At 46.8% G+C, this 15,356-nt stretch overlaps 2 protein-coding genes across 4 annotated transcripts in view; both read left to right on the top strand.

Moving 5' to 3' along the window:
- The window catches only part of LOC134211983 (E3 ubiquitin-protein ligase TRIM9), a 554,947-nt gene that overhangs the window by 345,106 nt on the left and 194,485 nt on the right, over nucleotides 1-15,356 (top strand). The window lies entirely within an intron of this gene.
- On the top strand, nucleotides 885-2,764 carry LOC134216085 (probable cytochrome P450 9f2). Its single transcript, XM_062695094.1, has 2 exons — nucleotides 885-1,137; nucleotides 1,192-2,764. Exons 1-2 carry the CDS (start codon nucleotides 926-928, stop codon nucleotides 2,579-2,581), a joined length of 1,602 nt encoding a protein of 533 aa, XP_062551078.1. The 5' UTR covers nucleotides 885-925; the 3' UTR covers nucleotides 2,582-2,764.

Here is a 15,356-nt window from a genome sequence, read left to right as displayed (position 1 = left end):
TGGCTGGGTTCGATTCCCGGTGCCGGTCTAGGCAATTTTCGGATTGCAAATTGTCTCGACTTCCCTGGGCATAAAAAGTATCATCGTGTTAGCCTCATGATATAAGAATGCAAAAATGGTAACTTGGGTTAATAACTGCAGTTAATAACTGTGGAAGTGCTTAATGAACACTAAGCTGTGAGACGGCTCTGTCCCAGTGTGGGGATGTAATGCCAATAAAAAGAAGAAGAAGAAGATATGGCTGCTATCTTGGGAATGACGTGACGGCTGACGCGACATCTCATTTCTTGTGCAGCCGTCCTACGGATCAGATGCGCCGCCCCCAGCATGGGGTACAAAGCCCCCCCCCATTCCAACACTAGACTAGTGCACTTTGAGCGGCACACGGTCCCTTTAGTAGGGCCTGCTTGCGGATACATGTAGCTTTTTATAGAAATTCGACAGAGATCACTGTCAAAGTCTTTGAGCTATGTGAATTTATTTTCGCCTGCGTTCAATGGAGAAGTGCTTACAATAAAAAAATCATATCCCCGCATTAATTTCAATGCAAATTTAAAACGACTTGTGCAATGTCATTTTTTATTCAAATCAGTACAAACTTCGAAGGACATGAGACAGAATCGAATGAGCCTGGTGGAACAAATACAATTTTTTGAACCACCATCATACACATACTATTTATTACAATTTTCGGGCGTGAAATATTGACTGGGCTAAGTTTGAAAAAAAAATATTCAAATTTATTTCTTATGTTCTCTTATCATCTTCTTTCCCCCTCTTAGATCGATTCACCGTTGAAAGTGGTTTTATGTGAGCAACCAATTTATTCAATTGTCGTGATAGTGATTTTTAAATTGACGCTGAAGCGGCGGTGTGCTATCAGTCGTACTTGAACCTTCGACATCGCAACTACATTTTCGAAGAAATGGAAGTTAATATTGGAGTCTGGATTGTGGTCCTATCGGTTCTAATACTTGCGTATCGATGGATCACACGGAACAACAATTATTTCCACGATAAACCAATACCATCCATGGCAGTGCAACCACTGTTTGGAAGCACGGGTCCATTAATTTTAAAGAAGTTTTCCTTTCATGATTTTGTGCATCACATCTACGTAAAGTACCCGAATGCGAAGTAAGTTGTGCAAACATAATTCATCTGATATAGTGATTAATTTCATATTTTTAGGATTTTCGGATTGTTTGACGCATTGATGCCGATATTCGTAGTTCGAGATCCAGAGTTGATTAAAAAGATAACTGTTAAGGATTTCGACCACTTTATAGATCATCGACCCTTTTTCGGAAACAGTGAGAACGATAATCCGTACTCGATTTTTGGCAAGACATTGTTTGCCATGGGCGGACAAAAGTGGCGAGACATGCGAGCAACCTTAAGTCCAGCATTCACCGGCAGCAAAATGCGTAAAATGTTTGAGTTGGTCATCGAGTGTAGCGAGAGTGTGGCACATTACTACGCAAATCAATCAGAGAATAAAGTTGAAGTAGAGCTGAATGATTTGTGCACTCGGTTTAGTTCCGACGTGATCGCAACGTGTGCTTTCGGAATGAGGATGAACTCGTTCACGGATCGTGAAAATGATTTCTACGACAACGGCAAAAAGATGATGCGCTTTGAACGATTGAGTGTAGCTCTGCGCATGTTTGCACTTAAGTTGTGTCCGACGTTGGTGGGTCAGCTGGGAATTGATATTATCGATCGGAATCAAATACGATATTTTAGCGCTTTAATAATGGATGCCGTCAAAGAACGCCGAACTAAAGGTATTACACGTACAGATATGATTAATTTACTGATTCAAGCACGTCAAGGAATTTTGAAGCATCATGATGAGAAGGAAGGTGACGAAGGGTTTGCCACGGCTAAAGAATCCAGCATTGGGAAAACCAATGTGAAATCCAATATGACCGACATCGAAATGATTGCCCAAGCATTTGTGTTCTTTTTGGCTGGATTTGAAACTGTGGCGACTACTCTTACCTTCCTAATGTATGATCTGGCCATGAACAAAGACGTGCAGCAACGATTGTATGAAGAAATCGTAGCCACTAACGAGCATCTGCAGGGCAAACATTTGAATTACGATACTCTTCAAAAGATGAAATACCTGGATATGGCAGTGACGGAGAGCATGAGGTTGCGTCCAGCAGCAGCCTTTTTAGATCGTATTTGCGTGCATGATTACGAGCTGGATGATGGACAAGGCTTGAAGTTTACAATCAACAAAGGAACTACCGTATGGATTCCAACGCAGGGACTTCATTTGGATCCCAAATACTATCCGAATCCGGAGAAATTCGATCCGGAACGATTCAGTGAAGAGAACAAAGCCAGCATCAATCCGATGACCTACTTGCCATTCGGAATTGGACCGAGAAATTGTATCGGATCCCGGTTTGCCTTGATGGAGATTAAAGCGGTTGTGTATTACTTGCTGCTTAAATTTTCTATGGAAGTAAATAGCAAAACCCCAATTCCCCTCAAACTGCGCAAAGGATTTACTATTGTTGGTGCCGAAGGTGAAGTCATGATTGATCTGAGAGCCAGAAAAGCGTAGACCGTATTGAGTAGTGATTTATGCCCATAACGCTGTTGCTTTTGCACTAGAAATAAAACTAAAATTGAATTCTCCACACTACATTAGTAATATTTGATAGCATTAGAATTTTTTTCAAACAATTCATATGAATTATAGTTTCAGGATATTATCAGGATTACAGCTATAATCGAGTGAACACTATCCGAGTTATATTTACTCTATCCGAAAGCAAGTTACGCAGAGACGAACGTTGTCCAGCGCAAGGTATACCTTTAAAATCTTTTTATAGTATTAGTCGAAACTCTCACGATGGTACACTACTGGCGAGCTTGAAGGTAGCTATAAACCTTTAAAGCCGCACCTGAATCCTTATTGTTGAACAGGAAGCCGATATAAAACGGCAGAAGCCATCATAAGTGAATCATTTGTTTGAGAAACTGCATAAGTCCATTTTACACTATTTCGAGAAAACAGCAAAAAACTGTTTTTTAACAAATTTACACCGAATCTTTCGATTTCTTCGATACAGATCAATAGTTTTTGGCAAAACTCAACACCCTGGGGCACTTTCAGTGCAAAAAATGTAAACAGTACTCCACAATTGCTCTTCAAAGTACGTGGACATATGTAGTTTCTCAAACAAACGAAATTTTTTTCATACATTCCTGAACAAAAATTTTTTTTTCGTATTTTTTGCCAGAATATGTATTTTTGGACGAGGATTCAGAATATATAAAAATCTCATTTTGGCCAAAAATGTTACATATGCAGTTTCTCAAACAAACGATTCAAGTAGGATTGAAGCCTCTAACTAATTATTATTTTCTAGCAGAAAGTACAGACGAAAGTGTTATAACTCGATTAAAAAAACCCAAATTAATTCAACTATTAGTGATACATATAAATCAATGCAGTACTGCTAGTGACCTACGATGAACTCATTGTTGCTGCAAGAAAGCTCAAACGGGACCCGACGAAGAGAAAGAAACGTTCTATGCACAGCAGGAGCAGACGTACGATGGATGCCCATGCCCACTGCGGGACGTCAAAATCGTCATCGGTGACATGAACGCTCAGATAGGAATGGAGGAAATGTATAGACCGGTCATCGGACCGGACAGTCTGCATACCGTATCGAACGACAACGGCCAACGATGCATGAACTTTGCAGCTACCTGCGCAATGGTAGTCCGAAGCACTTTCTTCCCCTGCGAGAATATCCACAAGGCCACTTGAAAATCATCTAATCAAGAAACGGAAAACCAATTCGACCACGTTCTAATCGACGGAAAATTCTTCACCGACATCACGAACGTACGCACTTACCGCAGTGCGAATATTGAATCCGACCACTACCTCGTTGCAATATGTCTGCGCTCAAAACTCCACGCAAAAAAGCGCTCCCAAATTCGTGAACCAGCAAAAATACACCGTGATTGAATTCATGGATTCGTCCGCCGCGACTAAACATTGGGTGGCTACAAGATAGTAGACTAGCCCAAGACTAGCTGAAAGCTGAAAAACCAACAAAGCCCCTGGAGTTGACCAACTACCAGGAGAGCTGTTTAAACACGGTGGTAAAGCTCTGGCTAGAGTGCTGCACTGGGTAATTACCAAGGAGTGGATGGAAGGTGTCGTGTGTCCCATCTACAAAAAGGGCGATAAGCTGGATTGTAGTAACGCCGTCTACAATGTACTCTCTTAAGTTACTTGAATTACTTAAATTACAACACAAATCGCAAAAGATTTAGTGGGGCAGCACCAAGCGAGATTGATGGGTGAACGCTCTATCACAGATCAGGTGTTCGCCGTACGTCAGGTATTGCAGAAATGCCGCGAATACAACCTGCTCACACATCATCTTATTATCGACTTTAAAGCCGCATATGATACAAACGATCGGGACCAGCTATGGCAGCTAATGCACGAAAACGGATTTCCGGATAAACTGATACGGTTGATCAATGTGACGATGGATCAGATGATGCCTTGTTCGAGTTTCGAGAGCATTATCGAGTCCCTTCGAATCACGCAGAGGGTTACGACTAGGTCCTTCGTGTCTGCTTTTCATCATCGCTTTGGAGGTAGTAATACGAAGGGCAGGGATTAACATGAGTGGTACGATTGTCACGAAGTCCGTCCAGTTATTGGGTTTTGCCGACGAAATTGATATTATGGCACGTAACTTTGAGAGGATGGAGAAAGCCTACATCAGACTGAAAAGCGAAGCTAAACGGATTGGAATAGTCATCAACATGTCGAAGTACATTATAGGAAGAGGCTCAAGAGAGGACAACGCAAGCCACCCACAACGAGTTTGTATTGCTGCTGGCGAAATCGAAGGTTTGAAGAATGGTTGAAGAATTTGTGTATTTAGGCTTACTGGTGACCTCCGATAACGATACAAGCAGATAAATTCGGAGACCCATCATGACAGCAAATCGTACGTACTTACTCTACGTACGTAAACTCCGCCAGACGCTCCGATCGCCGCCGTGCCAAACTGACGATCTATAAAACGCTTATTACACCGGTTGTTCTCTGGTATTGGTAGTGGAGGACCAACGCGCACTGGGAGTTTTTATAGAAAGTGCTGCGTACCATCTATGATGGGGTGGCGGACGGCACGTGGAGGAGGCGAATGAACCACGAGTTGCATCAGCTGTTGAGAGAACCATCCATCGTTCACACCGCGAAAATCGACTGCGGTGGGCCTTGCACGTAGCCAGAATGTCGGACAGTAATCTGGTGAACATGATTATCGACATCGATCTGACGAGAACAAGAAGCCAAGGTGCACAGCGAGCAAGGTGGATCGATCAAGTGGAGGCAGACTGCATGGCTGCGTTGGCGACGTGCAGCTATGGACTTAGACGAATGGAGAAGACTTTCATGCACTGCACAAGCCACTCTGGCCTTAGTCTGATAATAAATAAATAAATTATTTTGAAAAGGCTAGAAGTCTATACAGAGGATGATCGTGACTCATCAAACAACTAGTTCGGTTTTCGAAATAGTCGATCTAACTTCGAAACTATTCTGGCAGGCACAGACACGACTTAAGTTGCACGCGGATTGAATAGTTACATTAGAGTGACCTTCGACCCACTTATATGTAGCTAGTCGTAGCGATAGACTCATTTCTGGAGCGCCGGTTATCCATGTTATGAACCGGCCACATCAACGTCTGTTTTCCATGTTGGATACGGCTAATCATTGTCCGAGTGTCAGTGGGGACTCCACGAAATACTGTGCACTCTGTTCAGCATTGTGTCAGCCTCAAAAAGGTAACACCTTCAACACGATGTAGGTAGCTCAACTCTGGTAAGGTAGCCTACCGAAGTTTCTACATTTTAGTTACCTACTTACCAAGAAAGACAAAAGTATAGCAAACGGATAGATTCAACGGCAACGAATAACGGACAACGATCAAGTTTGAACTTGAAATGTGAGAATTTTCAATGAACTCGCACGTGTTAGGCTGCTGACTCGTGGGTTGTAAAAAGGTTGGCGTGAGCGTGATGAGTTATTATGAAACAGATAAAGTGGGTTTTCAACTGATCAGCATTTATGCCCCAACGAACGGTAAGCCTAATGACGTGAAGGATACGTTCGTTGAGAGCCTTGGTAAGGCCCATGTAAGGTCCCCAACACACGATTTAAAGATTGTCATCGGAGACGCAAATGCGCAAATCCGAAGAGATTACTTCGTCGTCCTGTCATTGGAACGGAAAGCCATCATTCCGCTACCAACTATGATAGCCTGCCTTTTGTGACTTTTTCTGCTGCTAGAGGAATGGTATTCCAACGAGGCAGGACTGCATCCCCGACCCGCTAAACCGTTTCCATTGCCGCCAAGCCCATCGACCCTTCGGTACAACCAGAAAGTAATGCTTCAAAGGGGGGCCAGTGCATAACGCACCCTCGAGGTTAGCTGCGTGTCCTTGCAGCATCGAACGTCGTGACTCGCTTTTTTAGAAGAACACCATGGTATCGTGCCAGCGCATTGCCGGCTTTCCAGGTGGCCTTACCACGCCCTATGTCCTCGGAAGGTGGGCAGGGTCGACTTCGCGCCTGCTTCCCTCTGCACGACTGGTATCAAGAATGATGATGCCGCGTGCAGCCCAAATTGACCTTTCTGCGATAGGGCCTATTCGCCAGCACACAGAGGGACTTGCCGACGCGGTGCCTACGCCTGCCCCAGCCTTGACGAGGACCCCTTTCCGTCCTCGGGCTCGGAACCCGCCCGGTTGACCGACGCCGCGAAAGCGACGATACCATGTTGTTCTTCACGCGGCCACTTGTTCGATAAAAGGATCGAGTTCGACCACAGGGCACCGGTATGACCCATGAAGCTGACTCGAACCCTTGGACCACCTCTTATTTGCGCCTGAACTAGCCATTCCTCGAGTCCACGCACCACCTTCTGTGTAGCTCCGAGACGATTTGGACGATAGCCGATAAAACGGCGTTCCAGCCAACTTCATCTTTACACATCGCCCGGACTAGGTTGTCCGGGGTAGTGTCCAGACCACATGTGGCAAGCCTGTGGTCACGCATTGTGCGAAAACGCGGGCACACGAACAACACGTGTTCCGCCGTTTCCTCTAAACCTGCGCACACCGGACACTCGGCCTCGCCCGAGTGTAGGTACTGTCTGAAGCAACCATGGCCTGTAAGGACCTGGGTCAGGTGGAAAGTAACTTCCCCATGGCGCCTCTTGACCCACGTACCTATCTCCGGTATCAACCTATGTGTCCATCTACCCTTAGTGGAACTGTCCCACGCACGCTGCCATTTGACCATTGAGGCCAACCTGACAGTCCTACGGATGCCTCTCGTGCCGCGCATTTCGAAGCACTATGTCTTCACCGATAACGATGTCAATAGGCATCATACCGGTGATGACGCAAAGTGCATCGTGCGACACGGTACGGTACGCGCTCGCAACTCTTAGGCACATGAGCCTATACGTACTTTCTAACTTCGTTCTGTAGCAGTTAATACGCAGGGCCGTGCCCCAAGCTGACCCCCCATACCTCAGTATGGACAGAGCAACGCTAGCCAGAAGCTTGCGCTTGCTGGCATAAACCGCAGAGCTATTGGACATCATCCGGGACAATGCCGCTATAGCTGTGGAGGCACGCTTGCAGGCGTAATTGACGTGGCTACCAAAGGTGAGCTTATCGTCGATCATTACCCCCAAGAGTTTGATGGAGCGTTCAGAGGTGACCGTGCAGTTGCCTGCCCTTATCACCGCTTGTTGCTCCGACTTTCGGTTGTTAACAACAACCACCTCAGTCTTGTGGTGAGGCAGTTCTAACTTCCTGGAACTCATCCCCTCCTCCACAATTGCGATCGAGTGGGCTGCAGTCAACTCCACCTCTTCGATCGATTCGCCGTAGACCTCCAGCGTAATATCGTCAGCGAAGCCGACGATTGCCACGCCCACCGGGAACTTCAACCTCAAGACACCGTCGTACATGACGTTCCATAACACCGGACCCAGTATGGAACCTTGCGGAACCCCTGAGGTTATGTCAACGCACTTCCGACCCGCCTCCGTGTCGTATACCAGTACTCGATTCTGGAAGTAGCTTCCGAGAATCTTGTACAGGTTCTCAGGAATTCAAGACGCAGGAGCGCATCTGCAATAGCTGCCCAACTGGCGCTATTGAAAGCATTCCTCACGTCGAGAGTCACTACTGCACAATAGCGAACTCCCTCCTCTTACGCTGGATAGCTATCTCCGCGAATTTGGTAACCGACAAGATAGCGTCTACGGTCGACTTACTCTTTCGGAAGCCAAACTGGTTACTCGATAGACCCTCCGCACCCTCCGTGCGTATCAACAACCTGTTGAGGATGATCTTTTCGGCCACCTTCCCCGCCGTATCAAGCAGGCATATTGGTCTATATGCCGACGGATCCCCCGGTGGTTTTCCCGCCTTTGTGCAATAGGCTCTGCCTTTTCCATGCTTCAGGGAAGACTCCCTCGTCCAGGCATCTCTGCATGACAGATCTGAACATCTCGTGAGCCTCGGCAATGGCCGCTTTGATGGCCAGGTTCGGAATACCATCCGGTCCTGGCGCCTTACCTACACTAAGGGACTGTGCAATCCCCGCAAGTTCCGCCACCGTTACTCTTCCCTCGTCGGCCACCCTGGCCCGTGGCAGCTCCACAAAGGGAGGCCAGGGACTTGGGTCGTGACGTGGGAAGAGCCCCGCGATGATCCTCGGCAGCATCTCTGGAGACCGCTCTGTAGGGGCCATCGCCTCACGTGTCTTAGCCATTACGACCCTATAGGCGTCACCCCATGGATTCGCGTTGGCACTTTGACACAGGCCCTCGAAGCAGGCTTTTTTGCTTGATCTAATCTCAGTCTTCAGAGCGGCTCTAGCAGCCACGAACGCCACCCGTCGTTCAACACGCTCCTCTTCTGTGCGTGCTCGATGCATTCGCCTCCTTGCCCGTAGGCAGGCGCGGTGCAGGTTCGCAATTGCTTGAGTCCACCAGTAAGCCGGTGGTCTCCCATTCCTAGGGTGGACTTTCGTAGGCATGATGGCATCGCATGCACGCAAGAGTACTGTTACTAGCTGCTCGCCGCTCAGACCGAGAGTATTGTGCTCGCGGCGGAGCGCTTCCTTAAACACCTCGTCGTCGAAGTATGATGTCTTCCACATACGAGGACTAGGCCTCGCCCCTTCTTCCGTTCGCTGAATGCTGGTCGTATAGTCGATACTGTAGCGAACCGCCAGGTGGTCGCTCTGAGTGTAGCCATCATCTACCCTCCAGTTCGAACTACTCGTTTGGCCAGGGCTCCAGAACGTAACGTCGATAATCGACTCGGCACCGTTCCAGCTGTAGGTACTTTTGGTACCGACATTAGCCAAGTCCACATCCAACATGGCCAGTGATTCCAGCAGGATCTGCCCCCGTTTTCGTGGATCGGCTTCCCCATTCCACGGCCCAAGCGTTGAAGTCCCCCGCTATCACCACCGGCCTACGCCCCATCAAGTTAGCCGTCAAACAATCTAGCATTCGACCGAACTGCTCGATCGACCATCGAGGAGGCGCATAGCAGCTGCAGAAGAAGACCCCGTTGATTTTGGCAATGACGAAGCCCTCGTGTGTCGAAGACACCAACTCTTGAACTGGGTATTTCCCCGTTGTCCATATCGCCGCCATTTTAGACCCATCGGTGACCCAATTACCGTTCCTGGCGGGTACCCGGTAAGGATCTGCTATGATGGCGATATCCGTCCCCCATTCAGCAACTGTATGACACAGCAGTTGCTGGGCTGCATCACAGTGGTTCAGGTTTAGCTGCGTTACCTGCACTGTGATTTTGCAACACGCTTAAACGCCGGGCACTTGAACCCCCATGGGTGCTTGCTGTTCGCAGCTTTGCTGGAACAGATCAAACAGTTGGGAGGGTTCGTGCAGCATTGTGCCTTATGTCCCTCCAATCCGCAGCGTCGACAGAGCTTCCTTCTGTCAGGGCCTTTGCAGTCCCATTGCTTGTGTCTCGGTTCCAGGCACTTGAAGCAAACTTCGGGTTGCTCATATATGCCCACAGGGCATACCGACCACCCCACCTTGACGCTCCCTAACTTGACTACCTTGGAGGCGTCCGCTGCAGGTAGCCGAACCAATGCTACCTGTGTCCCTGCCGGACCTTTCCGTAGCCGAACAGCTGCGGTGGACGCCTCCACTTCACACTGTCGCCGCAGTGCCGTGACGAGCTCTTCGACTTCGGTGATCTCGTCCAAGTCTTTAACCCTTAGATTCACCTCCGTCGTGAGTGCCCTCACCTTGACCGTCTCGCCTAGGACTTCCTTCGCCAACTTCTTGTCGGCGGCGCCCTTTTGCGAGACGCCCCGCTTTAGCTCGAGGATCATCTCGCCCATCCGGATACGTCTTATTCGACGTACGTCGGCGCCGAGTTCACCGAGCTTGACGTCACTCCTCATCGCCTTCAAGACGTCCGAGTACTTAGCCTCGTCCGTTTTGATGACTAGGGCATCGCCCCTGGAGCGATTGGCGCCTACCCTACACTTCTTACTACCCTCATTCGCCTGGGTCTTCTTTTCGGCCCTTGACGTCTTCGGTTTCCTCTTGTTCTTGACCAGGGTCCAGGAGGCGTCATCCCCCTCTATTTCCCTGGTCTGGGGCGGCTGAGAGCTCTCAGCCTGCCGTAACCCCATACCATCGTCTTTCCTGGGTGGACGGACCTTTCCAGGTCCTTCCTCCCCCGGTTTTGGAGGTACCTGGCCGGTTCAGCTTCCCAGCCCCACTACCCTTGTTCGGGGTAGTAACCCTCCGCGTTTTGGGGCGGCCTCCAGGGAGCTCATCCCCTGGAGACTGTCTCCCCCGTTTTTGTGTCTGCTCCGTTGGAGCAGCCACCCCCGACGTGCCTGCGAATACTTGAGCCTCAGTCTGGGTAGACTTTGGCACCACCGTCTTAGCTGGCACGCCCTCGGTCGATTCGACCTTGCCCAAATCCGCGAATTCTTGGGCCTCAGTCTGGGTAGACCTCGACTCCATGGATTTCACGGGTTCGCACTTGGCCGTCCCGACCGCCGTTTCCAGCTTGGCGTCCAACATCGACTTTCGAAGTTTCAGCAAGCTCCTCTTGAGGTCCTTACTGATATTATGCTTCGATGACGCAAAGTCGATGATGGCGTCGCGTTTGCGGTTCATCGCCTCCACAAGCCATGGGCCGTCAATAACCTCTACCGGCGTTTTTTTAGCCGAGAGGAAGGTTAAGTGACCCACGCTGGCGCTGCGCACTGAGCTGCCGACTATTGCCTCTGGCCTCCTAGGCGGAGACCTGAACAACTCACCTTTTGCGAAGGGGTTGTCGCCTACACTACTACCACTAGTTGAAGAATTGCCTTGGTTTTCCATTTTGGTCCTACGAGTTGCTCGGGAAAAGAGGTCCACCACGCCAGAGCCCAGCATGACGCGGTAAGGGACAATTACTGTGGAGGGTGCCCAGGTACCCCACAGGCTTCGTTAAAGGCCTAGCTTTTTATTTCACCCCCTGGCCATGCATCCCCTCGGCACGGGTCGCTTGACGCCTTAGGATTAGGGGTTAGGGACGATGGTCCCGGTCTAACTCGCAGTGGCCATGGGGAGGAACAAAGTCCCTGCTGCCCCCAAGGCATGCAGTGTGGACTGCGTATTACGTAGCGTATTATCTGCAGGTTGTTACTATTATAGACACTTCAAGATATGGAAGCAGAGCATCAGGGTGAGAATCCAAATAAGTCTCAAATCGCAAAACAGATAGCCATCAAAGAACAAACAGCAAGTTTTAAAGCGGATTCCTTGTGTATCAACAATAGACGAACTGCACTCCTTTATATACAAAGCGAAATGGTGTACGTGCCTGTGTGTGAATATAGTATGTACTGCCTATCCTCCAGAAGTATTGTCATAGATAGTTCATCTCAACTCGGAAAAGGTAGTCGAAGATCATTCGAGCGAACTCTATTTGGTTTAACTAAACGTTTGGCCGGAAACGATTAAGTCGGAAATGTCATTTGGTTGAAATCGAAATACGGGCGAAAGGGATGTATGGCCGAAAAAGTGGTTTGTGTGATTAGGTAATTTGGGCTACAATGCCGTTTTGTCGAAATGGGTTGTTCGATAGAAAAGTCCATTTGGCCGAATCACGAACGTCTTACGTCACTTATCAGTGAGTGAGAAATGAGATGTCTCAATTCTCACTTCACACGTCTCATATCTTATCTTGCACTCGTTACTTCTCACATTTCACAGGGATAAGTGATATTGAGAAGGGGGAAGTGAGAAGTAACGAGTGTAAGATTAGAATTGAGATGCTAGAAGTGATAATCGTGACGCCTCGTTTCTTATTACTCATGTTACTATTCGTTTTTTTATCAATTATCATTTTCATTTAAAAAAATCTTTTTTTTGTTCACATGACTCGATTAACAAACGGCATTAAGACTTTTTTTTATTTGCCCGCTTTGCCACTTAAATTAAATTTTAATTCGAATGCAATACACAATTTTAGTAGTTTTCCACCAGAATGGATAAAAACCAGCTATACCAGAGGCACAGTTCTAAAGATGATGCTTTGACGTATGACTAATGTGCCCATCAGACAAGGAACATGTTGCTATCATCACAAAGCAGCTGTGAAACATTTTCCAACATTCGTTCAGCCAATGCATCATCCCCGGATGGCAAATTAATACTGTTCGGAATCCTGCAACGCCGAGTAAATAATCCTTTTTCCAAATCACTTATTATGCACCGAAGAGCACCGACTACGGCTGTTTTGTGTACCATGATCGTCGGCCGACTGACTGCTTGTGCTGCTCTGCTACCGCTCCATGCCACAAGGATGCTACTCTCGACTCGTATAGTACGTAGTATCAGAGGTATTCCTTTTCGAATCTGACTACTGCTGCTTATTGCAAATTTGCCGCTCAGCTGAAACTCACTTTCACACAGCATCTGGTGGCGTATTTGTGCCGCTTCGAGTGCAATTTATGATCCGTAAATTTTCACCGAGTCATTCGATATTGCTGTCGGACGGAATTAATATACGGGATTATGGCAGAACGGGGGTAGCTTTGCCGGCAATAGCAGCATCCGTAGGCTCCAGTGCCAGTGGTGATGGCTGCAGCAGTCGGGCAGAGTCGTTTTATGACATCAGGGGACGTAGCACTTGTATGTGTAGGCCGATAAACGGACTTTGAGTGGAGAGCGTACACCATGAATCAGGATTAAAACAAGAGCAAGGATGGGAAGAAAGTGTGAGGAATGGAATATCAGGAAAAAGATGGCATTATATCGCAGTTGACCTACTTTCGATTGACTTGCTGTAAGGCTTCTTGATACTGTCGAGTGTGTATTGCAAATAGACAGTTATTTGACCATGTCCTTTAGGTGAATGTATAATTGTTGAATGTTAAGTTTTGCAAATTTAAAATGCTGGAATCGATTCGGTATGGTGCCTAGTGAGAATAATTTTTGTTTTATCACTTTGCATCTGAAATTACGTGTTTTTGTGTGTTTAAAAACCATAAACCACCAAGAAAATGAATTTTTGATAGGAGCTCCGATTCACATGGTTGAGAGTCTCTACTTTGTTAGATGGAAATGAGAATAAGCCTGACTGTCCAAACAAATCGCATCATTTTCCGTTCGACGGGGAATCCTGGAATTAGAATTATATTCTGATTTTATTTCCCTACACTGGCCGTAATAATAAAGTGCGGATTTGTCGTTCTTCATACAAGGGTTAAGTTTGGAGTTCTAGATCTCGGTTTCCCATGAACCGATTTTGTTGAAAATTTGACCAGAACTCAGATATAACTTGAATTTTACCCTACCTAAGTTTCGACCAAATAGATTCACAGGTTAATCAAAATATTGCGGTGAAATCAAAACTATTTTTTGCAAACAATTTGTTTTGAAATATCTAAAACGACAAATAGGCACTTTATTATGCCGGCCAGTGTATATTACATCATTTATTATACCTGTCAAAAACTGTAATGTTCTGCAAACAATTTTCAACTGATGCATGGAATCCCTTCTAAAACGAACTTTTCCCATTAAACTGACTGAAGGGTTATACACATGGTCGATTTTTGCGTACACCCTTTGACCATCGAAGGCCAAAAGATAGTGGTAGCGTTTGACATTGATATCATTACCAAACATCACTCGCCCCCTTTTTGCCAAATCAATTGACATCGACCTATATTGCTCACACAAAACTGAAACAGGTTGAAAATAATCCCTCAACGAAAGTAAAACAAAATAAGCCAAGACAATCGAGTAGAAGTATTAGATAATTGCATTCAATATACACAAGTGAGGTGTTGGTATGTCGTAAATAGCGAATCGGGTGCCTTGAAAGGGATACAGCGTAAGCCCCTGATCGCACTCTTCGCCATACTGGGGCTGGGTGCGAGACCGAGCATGATATCCACAATCGACAAAAACGACGACAAGCATTTGACCATGGACTGACACGAAGCTAACTAATCTGAGCGATACTGTAGTGACACCGAATAAACAGGTAATTTATGCAAATATTAATCACTCTGTGAAGAGATTCCGGATGGGGGTCCGGACTGAGCTGAAGAAAATACCGAGTAATGATGATTGATGGGGTCACACCGCTGATAGAGACATCGCTTCGAAAGGCGAAACCAAAGCATGTGGGTTTTTTATTATTTAACTGCGATGATGCCTTTTGGATAATGCAAACATATTAAAGACCTAAAACATCACCTCGTGCGATAAGAGATCGCTCTGTGTGGTTGGGGTTTTCCATTTGGTGCAGCAAATTGTGGGAGTAAAACCATCTCTGCCTGACGACAACAATAGGAGAAAAGTTGGGCGTTTACCATTTGCTCAACTGCAGCTAAAACTACGAAAGTTGCTACGTCTCCAGTGAGGAAGCTATTCGACTGCGACAACGAAGACGATGACGATAGCGAGATACGATCCGATCCATTTTCGATTATCTCCGTGTGTGGTGATAGTTGCAATATTTTACTCGGAATGCCATCGAAACCGCAAGGGAACTGTAAAAGTTTTTGCCCATCTCAGCAAAGGGTAGAAAGTTGAATGAAATATATGTCGGGCACGTGATTCTGCCATCAATGATTCGGTATCGTATAGTTCTATATATCTTCAAAGTTTTCTGGAAACGCACATACGGTTGAATATGTTTCCTTGAAGTGACGTGTGTTACAGTATGTGCGTGTAAGTGTGTAGTGTGGTTTTACACGGTATTGA

Source organism: Armigeres subalbatus, chromosome 2 (genome assembly GCF_024139115.2).
Source record: "Armigeres subalbatus isolate Guangzhou_Male chromosome 2, GZ_Asu_2, whole genome shotgun sequence".
In the NCBI taxonomy this organism is placed as follows: domain Eukaryota; kingdom Metazoa; phylum Arthropoda; class Insecta; order Diptera; family Culicidae; genus Armigeres; species Armigeres subalbatus.
The sequence above is the reverse complement of the archived record's forward strand: the minus strand, read 5'-3'. Positions and strand labels throughout refer to the sequence as shown.